Genomic DNA, 17,887 nt, shown 5'->3' with positions numbered 1-17,887 from the left:
TAGTTTTATATTCTGAACATTCTGGAAACTCTAGGTCAGTTTTGACATAACACTGTTAAAAGTGGATGAACCAAGCTTCTCCCTACTTTTTACACCCTTTCTTCTTCCTCTAGTGCAAATGAAAGTTACCAGTGTCCACAAGCGTTCATTTCCATTTTTGATTAACATTAGCTTTTGTTTTACCAAACTCTGGACCAACTGTGATTAATTTTAACTATGGCTTTCATTAACTGTAGATAAGATTTACCAGAGCTTATGGTTCAAACATGCTAAACTGTAGTTCAGCTAAAATTCCAAGTGATAATTTATAATCTCCTAGGCGTAGCTATGCTGGAGGAGAGGGAAGTGTGTGAGCTCAAAGAGAGGCTAGGCTTAATCCTGTAACACTAAAGCACGGCTGCCTGCAAAAAGTCACAGTCTCTGGAAGCATGTAACACATTCAGCCAAACACAAAACTATGCAGTTTTCCTATTATCCAGAGAAAAAGTAAACCCGGTTCCCATGTTTGTAAATTACTTTTGTAAATACCTACCCAACATACATAAACAGAAGCATATTTGCTAATAAAACATACTAAAATATCTCTTCTCCAAATAGCCATAATAGGTTTTATTACTCCAGTAATACCTGTGTAATTAAGATAATAATTTGCTGAAAACCCCTCACCAAGTCATTTGACTTTCAAAGACAACAAACTATTATAATTCTCTGTTGGCTTTCTGACTAACAGAGGTAAAGATTTCTTAAAATAAATGTGATATTCAGCTCAGGTTACAGTTTCTCTCTCTCAATTTCTCTATCATGGAGAGCCCAGACTTTGTCAATGGGCAAGAACACAGATGCTGCAGGCTCCAAGCAACTGCTGAAAGCAAAATAAGCAAGAGCATTTCAACATACTCTTGTTAAACCAGATATGCACTAATATCAAACTGTTGGAACCAATTCAATTATCAATTCAATGTAACAGCTAACAATAATCTAGAAATTCCAATTGTTTAACCACATTTTGAAAAATGAACTCTTGAAAATGCATGTATGCATATACCCTCCCATAAAACTGTTCTTGGAATGCTCTAACATTTTTGGTTGAGCATTTTGTTACTGTAAATGCTGTTTGCTCAAGGTTAAAGTTGACTGATGGAAAACATTTCCTTAAAATCAACAGTGAATACAGCTATGCAGAATTATAAAAGGGAAGCCATTTTGTGTTGTTGCCTTACCTCCAGGGTGTGGGAGAAACATCCCTGTGGTGAAAAAAAGCTCAACAGAGCTTCAGATTAGAAGTTCCTCACGAATCTGATGATTTCCCATCACCTGAAATCTGCCATGAATCATTGACTCCTTGGGTCAAAAATTCAAAACAGATTAGTTAAACTATCCCAGAAAATATTTCATATGGAATCAGCTGTTGCAGATTCCCCAATTGCAAGGTATCAGCAATCCTGAGCTTGTTATAATAAGGATTATGGGTAGACTACTCTCAGCTACTCTCTGAAGAATGGAGAAAAGACCCTCTTAAGAATATTAGGGGGTGGGCAGGGGAAGGACTAGACCATGTGAAAAATGAACATAATATTTTAGCTGCAGTTCATTTTCAGCTTTGTATTCTTGTTATTAAAAAAGTGTGATTCAACATTTTGTAGCTGCACTCATAACCTAGGTTTAATGAGATATGAAAGCTAGGAGCTAAATGCCACAATTTCTAACACTGAACTTTTTTTATGACTGCTTTTATACAGCACAGTAATATTGTTTTAGGAGTTTCAAAGAGTGTTGAAAGCAACATAATAATTGCACTCACGTAATTACTCCCACTTGTGCAACAAAACTGCTCCCTCTCCTGTTCACACATGCAGACCCCCAAATCTCCTTCAGAAGGTGGGGGGGGGGGAGCATTAGAAACTCAGAAATGTAAACTAATCACCAAATGCCATCTTAAACCTGGGTTATGGTCGCCACATAGGAATGTCTAGGTACCTTTTTTCCTGCAGTGAATTTTATTATTTTTGTTACTTTTTATTCATTTCACTTCTGTACTGCTTTATATTTTAAAGAAAAAAAATCTCAAAGTGGTTTACAGCACATTAAAACGTCAAATAAAATAGTCCAGAATAAAACTGAAACTTCAAGGAAAGTACAGTGGTGCCTCGCAAGACGAATGCCTTGCAAGACGAAAAACTCGCTAGACGAAAGAGTTTTCCGTTTTTGAGTTGCTTCGCAAGACGAATTTCCCTATGGGCTTGCTTTGCAAGACAAAAACGTCTTGCAAGTTTGTTTCCTTTTTCTTAACACTGTTAATACAGTTGCGACTTGACATCGAGGAGCAACTCATAGAACGCAGTGTACATAGTAGCCTTTTTTGAGGTTTTTAAAGACTTTGGTGATTTTTGAAGCTTTTCCAAAACTTCTTTTGCAGCCATTTGGTAAGTTAAGCTTTTAAAACTTTTTGGGGGGTTTTGGATTTTGGGTTGGGGTGTTTGGAATTCAAGGACTTGGTGTTGGGGAGGGGGTTGCAAGAATCTGGAAGCTTGTGTGTTTTTTTCTGCATTTTTATGATTTTCTGTGACCATCGGGCCACTGCTGTTTTTTTTAAAAAAATCTGGATTTGAATTTCTGTGTGCTGGGTGGCTGGGGGAACAGTTGGGGAGGGGTTTGTAAGAATCTGGAAGCTTGTGTGTTTTTTTCTGGCATGGAGAGGCTGCCAGTTCTGATGTTTCTGCGGCTGAAGACTTTGCAGCGGAGTTCCTGGAGGTTGTGAAGACGGAGGGCTACGTTCCACAGCAGGTCTTCAACTGCGACAAGACCGGGCTGTTTTGGAAGAGGATGCCGAAAAGGACTTTCATCACACAGGAGGAGGCCAAGTTGCCTGGCCACAAGCCCATGAAGGACCGTCTGACCCTGCTCTTCTGTGCCAACGCAATCGGCGACCTGAAGATCAAGCCCCTGCTGGTGTACCACTCGGAGAACCCACGGGCCTTCAAGAAACACAAGGTCAACATGGAGCGGCTGAGTGTCATGTGGCGATCCAACAGTAAGGCTTGGGTCACACGTGTGCTGTTTGTGCACTGGGTCAATCATGCTTTTGGCCCTGCTGTCAAACAGTACCTGCTGGACAACGACCTGCCGCTGAAGGCTTTGCTTCTGATGGACAATGCTGCTGCTCATCCTAAAGGCCTTGAGGAGGACTTGTTGGAGGCGTTCAGCTTCATCAGCATCATGTTCCTGCCGCCTAACACCACGCCACTGCTCCAGCTGATGGATCAGCAGCTCATCGCCAATTTCAAAAAACTCTACACCAAGGAGCTTTTCAGGCGATGCTTCGAGGTGGCTGATTGCACCACCATCACCCTGCGGGAATTCTGGAAGGACCACTTCGACATCGTCACCTGCTTGAAGATGATCACCACGGCCTGGAACGGGATCAGCCAGATAATTTTGAATTGCGCTTGGCGCAGCCTGTGGCCGGACTGTGTGGCACCAAGTGACTCTGATGCACCAGAGTCAACAGTGGTGCAGGACATTGTTGCCTTGGGGAGGACCATGGGCCTGGACGTCACAGGGGAGGACATCAGCGAGCTGGTGGAGGAGCACGACCACGAGCTGACCACCCAGGAGCTGGTCAAACTGCAGGCAGAGGCTGCGCAGGAGCAGGCCTCGCTGGAAGAGGAGGAAGCAACTGAGGAACGGCTGTCCTCCAAAGAACTGAGGGACATTTGCCTGAAGTGGAAGGATGTGCAGGCTTTTGCACAGCGGCACCACCCTGACAAGCACGTGGCACATGACCTTGTGAACACTTTTGATACGAGGGTCATGTCGCCTTTCAGGGAGGTGATGAAAAGGCGGATGAAGCAGCAGGCCATGGACAGGTTCTTCAGCAAGAAGCAAAGAGTGGAAGAGGAACCTTCTTCGAGTTGTCCCCCAGAGTCTTAGAAAATCTACTGTACACTTTGTTGATTTTTAAATGTTTTTCTGTCATGTTTAGAAACTTAAATTATTGTTCCTTCAATTTTTGAAATGCTCTTTACAGTATGTGTGACTTTAAAGAGCACTTAATAAACTCTTGTTGTACCAAATTTAGCTTTGTTTGGACTTTTTTTGACCATAGGAACACATTAATTGATTTTCAATGCATTCCTATGGGAATTCGTGATTCGCAAGACAAAAAATTCGCTAGACGAAAAAACTCACGGAACGAATTAATTTCGTCTTGTGAGGCACCACTGTATTTCAGATGCTTCCCTAAGGGATATTTTGCTTTCCCCATATTTATTTACCTACTTAATTTATATAGCTGCCCCAAAGCAGAAGCACTCTAAGAAGCCAGTGTTGTGTACTTGTTAGAGTGTTGGACTAGGATCTGGGAAATGAGGGTTCAAATCCCCACTCGTCATGAAGCTCACTGGGTGACATTGGGCATATCACAGCCTCTTAACCTACCTTACAGGGTTGTTGTAAGGATTAACTGAAGAGGGGTGAACCATGTACTCCTTGGAGAAAAGGGTGAGATATAAATGCAAAAAGCTCTTCTGCATACCCAGTAAAGAAAGCTGGAGGGGCCAGCCAGATGGAGATGTCAGTCGCCAGCCTGGCATCCAGAGATCTCCATATGGTCACAATTGGACCCATGCCAGTCGCAAAACATACCAGGGGTATTTCAAACACTGTTGGGGAGCCCTCAGAGCAAATCTGAAGAGCATATGAGTAAGAAAGGGAGAGGAAGTTCCACTGCTTAAGTGTGAGAGTTCAGAGAATACAATACTGTGTTGATAACTAGTGAAGTTAAAGATAGTGGAGAGTACTAACTAATGTGTACAGTGATGTTAGCGCAAGCTTATCTGCTTTGAATTACTTCTGATTTCCAATAGGTATGTATTTTGCTTAGCATGTGTGGAGTTGGATGCATTTGGGAAAAGTGTCTTTCAAGTTTGTATTTATTAAAGAAGATGTGCCAGTAAGTAAAATGGTAATGCCATGCCAGAAATACCCAGTGTAGAACAAATAACATAAATTTTAAGATACTGTACACCAATTTCTTCTCTGTAAAGCAAACTTAGAAACATGAGAAAATCCCCAGAAGCAAAAAACATGCTGGCACAAGGGAAATTATTTGTAAGCAAAAAACAGGTTTTGGCCAAAATTTATTCTATCCCAGTTTAAATTTGAAAAATGCATGAAACTCAAAGACCTAAATCTAACTGATCTTTTACTATAATTTAACAAAGCCAAGCCACAAACTAAATTATTAGACAAACCTGAAATAGTGGAGGCAGGTAACTAAGAACAGGAGCTAAAAATACCTGGTGAAATCTTAATTAAGCCAAGAACTTACATTCTCTCTCTGCCTCCCATTACATTAACACCAATACAGTACAGGGATAATACTGTCCAAAGGTTAGGCAAAGTTAATGATTGCTAGTGAGTATAGCTCATTGTTCAAACATAGCTGTTCTTGGGGGCCCTTTTGGAAGACTGAAATATGATATAAAATAATTTAAATTTGCTAAAGAGATTTTGGATAGCCACAAGATGCAAAATATTACTGTCCGATTGTACAAGTTGGACATACAGGTATCCATATTAACTTAGGGCAGGTATGCCAAAATAGTTGTATAATTAAGGGTTAAGAAACTGATTACACAAGTAATTCAAGATATTCAACTTTTAAAGAACGCTGCAATTTTCTAGCATTTCACTTTTTATTAAGACACATTTTGACATTGTCTAAAATTTGCTACATTAAGCATAACTTTTTCAAAACAAATAATCCTATTGAAAATGGAAACATAATATAAGCTTGTTAAAGTCAACGGTTTCAGTCCCTTAAAACTGAATCCAAGACCCTCTATCAAAAAACCAGTCAAATGTCTGTTTTCTGTGTAGAAGGGTGAACGATGATGTCAAGCATTATAAACGTGTCACAATAATGACTTTACATGCTTATGGAAAATTATGAGTAAGTGTGGCTATCCTAACAATAGCATAGCTATTTACTTTTCACTGAACATTAGAAACAATCTGCTTCATCCCTTGCTTGTGTGAAGTGTGGACTTTCAGACCAGAATCCAAATAACTGCTCAAGCCCAATGCAATGGGCTTGTACCAGTCCAGGGGCATGTCTATGGAGAATATATGTTACTCATTCTCAAATAAGTCTCATTATTTCAGTGGGTCTACTTTGAGTACACCAATGTTAAGTATTGGCATATGAAATTGCAGGTGTGGTTTGAAGAGGCATAAACTACATAACAAAAATGTTGGATTATGATCATATTCAATATAAAGGTTCTGTTTGGTTGCCAACTGATGGTTTAATAATTTAAGAATGATAAAATGGAAAACTTTACTTAAAATGAATCCATTTACCCTGATAGGATTCTAACTCTTAAACTTGCACGCTTTTCATGCTTTTGTAATTAAACAAACTGCAAACTCTGCAGAAAAGGGGGAGTTTATTCCTCCTCCCAATATGCCTGGGGAGGGGGGGGACACAAAGAAAACAAGTCTTCCTACTCTCCTTCCAGCATGTATTACGTAGGCTTTTTTATTAACTGCCCTTATTAGCTCACGGCATCAACCTTTCGTAAACACACAACACAAAGTTTTATGGCGCTTGGCACGAAAACACGAACTAAAAAGTGGCTAGAAATCTTCCGTTTTGGAAAGTGGTCCGATCACCGTGAAGCTGAGGAAAGTCGTCGATCGGGTCCATGAAAACTGACGTGTTAAGACTACAAGCCAATTCCCTATAACCAAGTCCCGGTCGACTTCCCCTTCCTACCCTCCCCCCACCCCGCAGCCACTGGCAACGCGTTGCGAAACAAGAGGCGAATACTGTGCCTCAAAAAACCGAACACCGAGTCTGTCGGGCCGGGCTCGCACGCTTCCAGGGGGGGGGGGGGAAGGGAAACGAGACTGGCCCGCCACTTAAAAGGCCCAACGCAAAAGCAGGGCCTCCTCCGGGCCTTACGGAAAGCGCGCGGCCCCTCGAGTCGCCCCTCAAAAAGGAGGCCTTCAAAGAGACGGAGGCAGTTACCTGCGCTGCTGGGGGTCCCGCTTCTAGCTCAGGTGTCTGTGAGGAGGGCGGCTGCTGCAACTACCTCAGGCTCCGGATGTTTCGGGCGGTGGGGAAGTAGGCCCCCCAACGGCAAAATTACCCCCGTCAACGACGGGAAAGAGAGAGAGAGGGAAAATCTAGGCCTCAAAAGATATTTTACGGATAAGGCCAAAGCCGAGGAAGTTCCACAACGAGGAGATTCGGACTCGGCTCTAGCAGAAACGACTGCTCCCTGAAATGGCGCCCGCCGCGTCCTGCTGCTTGGAGGAGGGTCCGTGCTGGAGATATGGGGACACCCAGAGCTCTCCGCACGGGCTCTCGCGAGATCTCGGCACAAGCGGGCTGGATGATGTGCAAATGGCGGGTGTCCGCCAAGCACATCTCGCGAGGAAAGGCGTCCCGCACAAACGCGCCTTGTAACTCGCGAGAGTAACGTGTTGTTTGTGTAGCCTCATTCAGAAACACTGTCTCCCTCAAGGGCCTAAGACTCTCGCGAGAACAGAAGGCTCTGCGAGCGTCACAATAAAAGGTTCAAAGGTTAAGTGCTGAGCCTATGGGTCAAAAAATAATCTCATTCCAGGCAAAATTCTTTTGCAGTGCAATTCTAGGCATGTTTATTCAGAAGTAAGTATCAGTGAGTTCAATGGGGCTTACGCCCAGGTAAGTGGGCATATTATCGTAAGCTCAGTAATTTAACTGCAAATTTAATTTTCCCTGACATTTCATTATACGTATGGGCTGCTAGTACCTTTGAAAGAGACCTATACTGATTAAGAACTATATTTACGTATCAGGATTAAGTCCTTGAAGTTATTACTTACTTGGACAGTGAAATGCAATATAATTATGACAGTGCACATACTTATATATTATAAATGTAAGTTAAATGCAATAATGTTCATGCTGTGCTAAAGGTAAAGTTATAATAGCATTTTAAAAAGCGAATGTTTTGGTAGGCCATGTTGGCAACTCCCATAAAAGTGGCTTGTTCATTTGGCTTGTGCAATCAATCTCATCCAATAAATCCCATGTTTACTTGACTCATGTATGTTATCTTCTGTTTAAAGAGGAGCTAATCTGCTAGTAGCACTTGATAAATATTTTTTAAAGCGGACCACATATAATGATTACAATCAACTGATTGATTTAAAAATGTATGCTTTTTTCTGAGATGCTACAAAAATCACACCAAAAGGCAAAGACCAAACAGAACAGTTTTTGTTTATTTTGTTTACTACTTAAGAAGTTTTGCTTTGGACATATATATGTATCCAGAATTAAACTTCTATGGATTTTAGCTTGCTTCCTGCACATCCTGGGTAAATATTCAGGCATGATGCCATGATGGGGGTAGGGGGGAAACAGAGATGTTCCACCAAATGGTCATCTTGGATCACCTGCTTTTCATAGAATTTGTGTATTTTCCAGAGCAGACTCCATAAAGAGAATGGCTAAGAACTAATAAAGAATGAAGACAGACTCATTAGAGGAAAATTAAAAAGCATAGCAATAAACATGAAGATGGGGAGAGGAATAAAGAGGAGTGGGCATTTGTTGGGACATCTGTTCTGGATTCTGCCAGAGATGTGTTCTTTTACAAACAGCTGCCACAACTAAATGCCAACACACGATCAACAGTTCATTAGGAGATGTGAAGTAACTCTATATAGGAAAATATGAAACAAATGTCACGTCCACACCATACATTGCACTTAAACCATTTTAAAAGTGGTTTACACATAGTATATGTAAAAATGTAATTCTATATAAATATTTCCGTTATTGCCTGATATACCTACTCAACTTTATTTAATGTTCTGTATTGAAATCCCAAACAAAAGACAAGGGAAGTTAACTGAAAATCAAAATTATATTTAGCATTCACAAACTTCATGAAATTCAAATGCTAGACATTCTCTTTTACACCACAATCCTAACCTTGTTTACTTAGAATTAATAAGGCTTACACCCAGGTAAGTAGGATTAGCATTGATGCCATAATAATTCTTACTTGGAGGTATGAGTCACATAATTAGTTTAGTAAACCTGGTAGCATGGCCAATAATGGCTGGTGAATCATTTTACTTCATAAATCTAAATTCTGTATTTTGTGTTTCCATTTTTTAGCAAGATTAATTAGACATATGTGGCAGAAGCTTTGTCAGTCTCTCAAATACAACATATTGATTAATATCATCAAAGTCATTAATTTAGGTAATTATAGTAGTCCAGGAGCACTTAATGAAAATGAAGGAATAAATTAGAAAATAGAAAAACAGCGTAATGGTGGAGTGAAATGAGAAAAGGCTACAGATACTCAGAAGTTTATAAGATCTAGGGTATAATACTACTACTACTAATAATACCCTGCCCATCTGGCTGGGTTTCCTCAGCCACTCTGGGCAGCTTACAGCACATATAAAAACATAGTAAAACTAAAGTTCAGCTTTAGAAGGATTAAGTTTATGTAAAATCATGCAAGAGAAACAGTTGCAAGCAGGAAGAGAGTTTAAACAGAGTGTGATAAATTAGGAGAAGATAAGCAAAGCTGCAGATTATTGGCATGGGAATTATTACAGTACTATTATTACAAGACTAGATGACAGCTACAAGTGGGAAAAGACCAAGTAAAAAGCTAAGGACCTTCAAGATCTGATGAAAAGGGGAGAAGAACCATTGATACATAGAACAAGAATTACAGTAGGCCCACAATTTACACAGAGGTTACATTCCAGGAATTGCGTCTAAAGGCAAAATTGTGTATTGTCAAAATCCATTGGGTTCAATAGCAGATAGGCTTGCCAAAGCCTTTTCCCCAGAACCCCACCCACTTTCCACCCCCTTTTAATATCTTAATTTTTTTGCCATGTGCGTAAAGCTGAATGCACACAAGTTAAATGCATGCAAGTGGCAGGCTTACGGTATTACAATTACATATACAGTGGTACCTCGGGTTACAGACGCTTCAAGTTACAGACTCCGCTAACCCAGAAATAGTAACTCAGGTTAAGAACTTTGCTCCAGGATGAGAACAGAAATTGCATGCTGGTGGTGCGGCAGCAGCGAGAGGCCCCATTAGCTAAAGTGGTACCTCAGGTTAAGAACAGTTTCAAGTTAAGAACGGACCTCCAGAACGAATTTAGTTCTTAACCCAAGGTAGTACTGTATAAGAGTGAAGCCAAGAAACAGTTGACCATAGAAACTTAGAATATGAGGATGTGGCAAATTAAAAAGGGAACCACTTCACTAAGGCTCCTTTGTTTCAGTATTAACAAACCAGCCATTCAGTAAGAACATTGTTGAGAAATTCTGGCCCATTAAGAAAACTTTGCTCTTTAAAAAATCTCTTGTTAAATAGAAGACTAAAGGCCTTTCAGGGACCTCTCAGATAAAAAGTGTATCATGAACTTACTAACAGCCACTATAATCACTGCACTGGGGGACACTTAATGTTGATTTAATTGAAATAAAAAAATTCCTTCCAGTAGCACCTTAAAGACCAACTAAGTTAGATTTAATTGAAGTAAGGCTTGCACAGACATGGGATCTAATAATCAAGGACAAATTAATGACACATTCAGGGACGTGGACTTACAAAAAATATTGGGGGGGCCCGGGAAAGCTCATGAATAATAAATAAGCTCATGAATATGCAAATAAAGTGGCTCCGGCCCTAAATAGGGCAAGCCACGCCCCCCAGCCAGCCGATTGGCTGGCTGGAAGGTGTGGCCAGTCGGGATTCCCCTGTTCTCGCGGGATTTCCGGCAGTGCCTTAGCAGTGGCGGTGGTGCTGCGAAGCAGCGAGGCAGGAGCTCCCGCCCCCGGGGATTCCCTAGTCTCGCGGGGGACGGCCGGGGCTCTCCGATTAGGGCGCGCGGCTGGCTGGCTGGCTGGCGAAGGAGCAGGTGGGGAGGAGGCGGGGGACGGCGGCGGCGCTCTGCTGGAAGGGCGCCCGAGATTATTGGGGGGGCTGAGCCCCCCCAAAAAAAATTTTGAGGGGGCTCGAGCCCCCTCAGGCCCCATGGAGTCGGCGCCTATGGACACATTTAAAGGAGATATGAATTAGTAAAGACTCACTACCTACTACATAATGTGGTACGACTTTATTGTGTATGCAACATCCATTGAACATGGTTGCAAACCACCAAGAACACATGGAAGTGTCTTGTATGACACACTTATTTAATAAGACTGAGAAACTTCAATGGCTGCAAATTCTTTTCCCTTTTCCTTTTGTTGTTGGCTCTGCACTTCACGTAGGGGTGGTTGATGTTTTATTCCAATATGTTTTTCTCTTTTAAGAAAAAGCAATAAACTAATTTTTTTTTTCAAAAAATAAAAAATAAAAATAAAAGGCCTTCCAGGGAGCATTGATATGTTGATTTCTTTAAATAACACAGTGAATACCTTACAAAATAAATGGAATAAAATACTGATCACTTCTATTTCAGAGGAAAGATGGAAATGGGTTTGGAATAACTGGGAAATATAACATAACCAAGGCTAAATGTGTATTTGGTGTGGGGAAACAGTATCACTGGTACTTTATTTATTCAAATGTATTCATAACTTGAATATCAACTATTCTTGGAGACGAGAAGCTGTTTTCATTTATATATTAGGAAATATTTCAATACTAAAACACTTTGGTGCACATTGTTTCTTCCCAATCCTCCAAAATCATTGTTTAGAAGATCAAAGAATGTGACATTTGCTGTGGGTTAAACCACAAAGCCTAGGACTTGCCAATCGGAAGGTTGGCAGTTCGAATCCCCACGACAGGGTGAGCTCCCGTTGCTCGGTCCCTGCTCCTGCCAACCTAGCAGTTCGAAAGCATGAAGTGCAAGTAGATAAATAGGTACCGCTCTGGCGGGAAGGTAAACAGCGTTTCTGTTTGCTGCTCTGGTTCACCAGAAGCAGCTTAGTCATGCTGGCCACATGACCCGGAAACTGTACGCCGGCTTCCTCGCCCAATAAAGCGAGATGAGCACCGCAACCCCAGAGTCAGTCACGACTGGACGTAATGGTCAGGGGTCCCTTTTACCTTTTTTACTGTGATTTGATTGACCCACCTTCACAAGTAGTCAGAAGTTCTAGGAGTAGAATTATAGGTTATAGTTTCCCTTTATTAGGTAGTACTGGAAACATATAGCACCTTTGTAATATTTGCTTTATTTACAAATACACAAGCACAGTGGAGGTAAAAACACAGCTTCAGCAGATAGCATCACCACAAATATAACAGCAAAGAGCAATTTGTGTCTACATATACCACTTTCCCCAGGCTGCAGTCCTAGTTTCAGTTAACTCCAGACAGAAAACTCCAGTTGCTCATTCTTAAATTTAAATCTGCAGGGCTGCGGGTCTCTTTCCCTCACACAACCATTTTTGTTTAAAGCACTAAAATGTATTTGTCCAGCCTTGTCAGTCTATGCAAGTAGACTGCTTTTTCATGGTGGGGTGGGAGATATCCTAATGATTAGCTCCCACTGTGGTAATTTAACTGTCTGACTGTAGACATGACACTGAACTATGGTTAATTGTGTCAAGAATGTGCCTAGGTGAGCCTCAGGTTCACAATCTCCATCTTCCCCTCTTCTCCTCTGGCGCAGCCACGAAGTGGAATTTATAAGCTTTGGCTTTCATTTTCAATAAACCACAGTTTTGTGTTACATCCAAACTTTAAAGTTATTAATTTTAATTACTATTTGAAATGAGACAGCTTCAAACCATAGATAATAAAACCAGCTTGTTTCAACCAATGAGTACACAAATGGTTGAAAACAAAAAAGAGAATTAAAAGGAAACTCTTTAGCTAAAGATAAAACAGTAGAAAAGGAATGATGTATACACTTAATATGTTCCTGTGCTTATGCTTATGAATGAAGGTTGAAGGTTGTGAAATTATTTATATATATATATATATATATATATATATATATATATATATATATATATATTAAATATTCATGACCCCACAGAAAAAGTCCTGAAACCATTTTGTGCCTCCCAAATTGACCTCAGATATTTCTCTGCAAGGTCGAAGGAAAATGGAAAAGCCTCCCCATTGTCTTTTTGTTCACAAATCCTGCCTTAAGGGTATGTCTGTGTATGAATAGGGCGACCTGGCTCAGGAACTAAGTATTTATCATTACAAAAGACTGGCCAGGCTCCCCAGGTAATCCAATCAAGTGACCATTAACAAGTAACCTGCCAGACAGGAGATAACGCGCTCAGATTTCTGTGATGTAGGTATGATGTATCTGGGGCGTGGTCTTGAGCTACACCCCTTCTGTGATGTAGGTATAATGTTTCTAGGGGTGGTCTTGAGCTCCAGGGCAGGGAATTTAAAATGTCTATATAAGGGCAGGCACACCTTGGTTCTGGGTCCTCCTCTTTTCCTGCATGTGAGGGGAGCACCCTGTTGCAACAGTCAATAAAGATTAGGCTTACTAGCTGCTTTGCTTCCCAATATTCTCTGGTTGGCCTCTGTTATTTTCTCCGACCGATGGAGAACCTACAAAGGGCTCTATAAGGGCTCTTGTGTCCCCCATAAGGGAATAAGGGCAGATTTTTGTTTATTACAGTTGTCTTTGAAGCTGTTTTTCTACTTGCAAAACAGACTTCCACTTACTCAACAGAACATCACCCTTATTTCTTTTTCCCTGCAGCCCCCAGCACACGCTCAAAATCCAGAAGGTGGAGGGCCCTCCAAAACAAAATAGGCAGGGGGCACAAAGGGAGGTGATGAAGGCTAAGTCCAGTTTTGTGAGTAGAACTCATTGGATGCAACATTGGATACAACCCTGTGAATTTTACAAAAATATTTTTACTTATTAATTAATATGCTGATTAAGTGCCAAAATCACCTCTTCATAGTTTACTGGCCAGATACAAAACACATAATTAAAATTTGAACCAAACACATTCATACAGATGAGCACAGAAACAAAGATGTTATTATGTTAAGAAAATTAATACAATTTTACATATAATCTGTTTTATTACAACTTAAGAGGGAAAATATTGCTTCCTGATAATGGTGTTATATTAATAAAGTAATAATATATGTTTAAAATTAAAACATTGGATGTTTATTTTTATTTAAGCTGACTAGTTACTTTTACATTCAGTGGGATGCACTTTAAAAAAAAAAAGCTGAGGACTACAGCCTTAGTTGTTGTTTTTTTAAGTTAACCAGTCTTTTGGCTCTTGACTTGAACATAGGCCAGATAGCAGCTGGCTAAGCTCATCCCTAAGAAATGGCTCTATCCTTGAGTGGGTAGCATCCCTGGACAGATTGTGGAGGTTTTTAATTAAACAGGGTAAGCTGTAGGGGAACAGGAGACACAACAAGGATCTGTCTGAGGCAAAGCTGCATTAAGCAGTTTTATTTTATCCTGTGTTGGTGTATGCACAAGTTATCCAGAGGAAGAGATTTATGAATTAAGAGACAAAGCATAGAGCAGGGTGGAGCTTTGGCAGCTATAAGAATATGTCATTTTCATTTGGACTGCTTGTACTCTCCTGTATGATAACTATCCTAATAAGCTGTTTTCCCCTTTGGGCTTTTAAGAGGCATTTAGGGAAAAACCTGAATTATTTAACATGCAGAACTGTGTAACACAATTCTATCTTCTCTTTAAAATAAACCATAGCTTTCCAGCTCTTGAGGCAATCCTTTTTTCTCCTTCCTTGCCTATTCCAGAGGGTTTAAAAAAACAAACCTCTCACACAGAGAGAAAACAGTTTAAAATTACTAACCAAATCTAGGCAGACATAGTTTAAAGAATGTCCTGGTTGAGCTGTTTACAGTTCGTTGCACATAAGATAGTACCCAATGATTCAAAAGGATTTCACAATATGACTCCTCTAAGTCCTGATAAATAATTTACCAAAGCACAAAGTGTACCACCAAAAAGCAAAGAATACACATGATAACCAAAAAAAGCACAACAGCACTGAGTACCTCAACAAAGTTTATAAACTGGCTATTTCATATTTTAAAAGCAACTACCGTATTTTTCGCCCTATAAGACGCACTTTTCCCCCTCCAAAAATGAAGGGGAAATGTGGGTGCGTCTTATGGGGCGAATGCAGGCTTTCGCTGAAGCCTGGAGAGCGAGAGCGGTAGGTGCGCACCGACCCCTCTCGCTCTCCAGGCTTCGCGGACCTCTCCCCAAGCAGCGGGAACGCTCCCACTGCTTGGGGAGAGTTGCCGGCATCCCGAAGCCTGCGCGTGCTGATCCCAGCGCCTGCAGGCTTCGCGGATCTCTCCGCAAGCAGCAGGAACGTTCCCGCTGCTTGGGGAGAGTTGCCGGCATCCCGAAGCCTGCAAGCGCTGATCCCAGCGCCTGCAGGCTTCGCGGATCTCTCCGCAAGCAGCGGGAATGTTCCCGCTGCTTGGGGAGAGTTGCAGGCATCCCGAAGCCTGCCCGCGCTGATCCCAGCGCCTGCAGGCTTCGCGGATCTCTCCGCAAGCAGCGGGAACGTTCCGGCTGCTTGGGGAGAGTTGCAGGCATCCCGAAGCCTGCCCGCGCTGATCCCAGCGCCTGCAGGCTTCGCGGATCTCTCCGCAAGCAGCGGGAACCACCGCTGGGCTCCCACGGCTTGCAGAGAGCTGCCTGTTTGCGGGCTGGGGTCGGGGGAAGCTCGGGCTGCCCCAGCCCCGCGCCTGGGGGGGAAATAATTTTTTCCCTTTATTTCCCCCCCAAAAAACTAGGTGCGTCTTATGGGCCGGAGCGTCTTATGGGGCGCAAAATACGGTAAGTACTGGAGCTCTTTCAGTAACACATACTCTCCAACATTTCTCTGATGAAAATAAGGACGTTCCATTCCATAACGCTATTTTTTTTTTTATACACCACACATCTTATTGGGTTGCCCCAGCACTCTGAGCAGCTTCCAACAAATATAAAAGCATAAATAAAACATTAAACATTAAAAAAACTTCCCTACATGATTGCCTTCAGACGGCTTGGGGGTCAAATAACTCCATACCCTCCAATATTTCTCCGGTGAAAATAGGGACACCCTAAGGAAAAGCGGGACATTCTGGGATCAAATCAGAAACCAGGACAGCTTCTCTAAATCAGGGACATCCCTGGAAAATAGGGACACTTGGTTGGTCTGGTGACAGTGCTACATGTTGGTACATGTACACTTTATCCTCTTACAGGCATTGTGAATTTCTGGCCTGCAGACAATATTAATCCCACCAGAAATCCTAATTTGGCCCATAATACCATGTTTCCCCAGTCACACCAACCCTTCCTACATCTGTCATCACATCTGATATCAGGTCAGGTTGGACAGGTAAAGCTGCAATTTCAAAGGACCAACGAGGACCATTAGAAAGCACACCCGGTTGTTCCTCTGCAAGTTGTAATCTTTTAAATTTGGCACCAAATGCAAGCTCTTCTGGGATAGCTTCCTCTCTTATTCTCCTAGTCAGAGAATAATTGTTGGCATCAATCTGTCTCAAAAGACAGTGGAATGTGCCTCTAAGAAAGAAGTCAAACAGCTGCATTAGCAGCACCAATGTGACCTCCTTGGGACACACTGTGTATGGAGGTCCTGGCCTGCCCAGATTATAAGACCCATCCCCTGCCTTGCCGATGTGGTACAAAGGAAAGCAGAGTCTTGTGTCTGTGTCTGTCACCAGCTTGGCTGCAGGAGTTGACAAAAGGCAGCGTACAAAACACCATCCAACTGGCTTAGGGACTCCAGTCCGGATTTGTTTAAGGCTAACTCCTTAGCCTTTTCTCCTCCTGAAGATATTCCACAAAGCAGCAGAGGTTTAGGATCAGAGTTTCCTTGCACTAAATGGGCTACCTTTCCGGGCCCAATCTACCCGTCACTCCCCTCTACAGCACAAGTAGAAACCATGTTATTGACAGTTGAACCCACTATTGGTCAAGTCCACTGCAATCCGCTGCAGCTTGTCTTTGCATGCAGGGAGGTCCCTAATTCCCTGAGGGTTTGAGACCCATTGACTACTCTCACCTGGTTTAGCCAGCCAGTCAAACCAGTACCTGGGGATGGCAAGCTGTTGCATGCTGACAGCTTGTAGGAGCCACAGATGAGAGCTGAGAATCAAAGGTGGACAAACTACCACAGAAGGAGCACGACATGTCCCCCCACTGTATATGGTACAACTGTAATATTGGGCTTAAATATTTGTATGTGATCTATGCTGTTTGAGATACTGTTAACTGCATGCTTGAACAAATATAATATTATTTATAGCATTCTGTTTCAAAGCCCCTGAAAAACAATTCTAGTGAGTCTCCCAAAATGGGAAAAATATTTGAGGGGTTCAGTTTATCAAAGTACGTATATGGATCTCAAAGTTTCTTATGCAGAATATGCCAAAGTTAGTTTCAAGTTTTTACTGACGCAAAAAAAATATATATGCCAGGCTAACTAGATGAGAGTTGTGATTTAATTGGAAAGAGCTGCCACCAGGGGCTGCAATTGCATTATATTTGAAAGAAGTCCACAATAATTGGCATGCTTTCCTAAGAAAGAAAGTTGGCTGTCAAGTGATTTGTTCAAGGCCATTAGACCTTGTTAGTGAGAATAGGATGCTGGCCTGAATTATTGTGGTTTAATGAGTCTCAATAAATGTCCCATTGGGGTTTCCACACAGCACTCTCCTTTCATATTAGTAATGCAGATATGCTTTACTACACTAGAACACAGTTAGTATATGGCGCTCTATATCCCATAAACCATAGAACACAATGAATACTTTATTTCACCTGTTTCCAAGCATGACAACCCTGTTGCTTGATGAGCAGTGTTCTGGCAGAAAACTAATTGGGGAACACA

General features: G+C 41.8%; 2 protein-coding genes across 9 annotated transcripts in view; one reads left to right on the top strand and one right to left on the bottom strand.

Annotated features, from left to right (window-relative positions):
• RBM39 (RNA binding motif protein 39) overlaps positions 1 to 7,343 on the bottom strand; it is a 35,432-nt gene extending 28,089 nt beyond the window's left edge. For 4 of the 5 annotated variants that reach the window (XM_081196349.1, XM_081196347.1, XM_081196348.1 and 1 more), the window contains exon 1: positions 7,034 to 7,342. The gene's annotated coding sequence lies outside the window, so the exon portion shown is untranslated. Of the gene's footprint in view, positions 1 to 7,033 lie in introns of all 5 variants that reach the window. The other variant, XM_081196346.1, reaches the window with a different exon arrangement.
• Positions 7,344 to 7,640: 297 nt separating this feature from the next.
• The window catches only part of LOC308587981 (rho GTPase-activating protein 39-like), a 99,684-nt gene continuing 89,437 nt past the window's right edge, over positions 7,641 to 17,887 (top strand). For 2 of the 4 annotated variants that reach the window (XM_081196049.1, XM_081196047.1), the window contains exons 1-2: positions 7,650 to 7,678; positions 13,726 to 13,798. In XM_081196049.1, the coding sequence (XP_081052175.1) occupies positions 7,665 to 7,678; positions 13,726 to 13,798 (87 nt within the window). In that variant the 5' untranslated portion in view covers positions 7,650 to 7,664. The other 2 variants (XM_081196048.1, XM_081196054.1) reach the window with 2 other exon arrangements.

The sequence above is a fragment of the Podarcis bocagei genome (genome assembly GCF_964188305.1).
Source record: "Podarcis bocagei genome assembly, chromosome: 5".
NCBI classification, from domain to species: Eukaryota; Metazoa; Chordata; class Lepidosauria; order Squamata; family Lacertidae; genus Podarcis; species Podarcis bocagei.
Note: the sequence above shows the minus strand (reverse complement) of the source record. Positions and strands in the feature narration are given on the sequence as shown.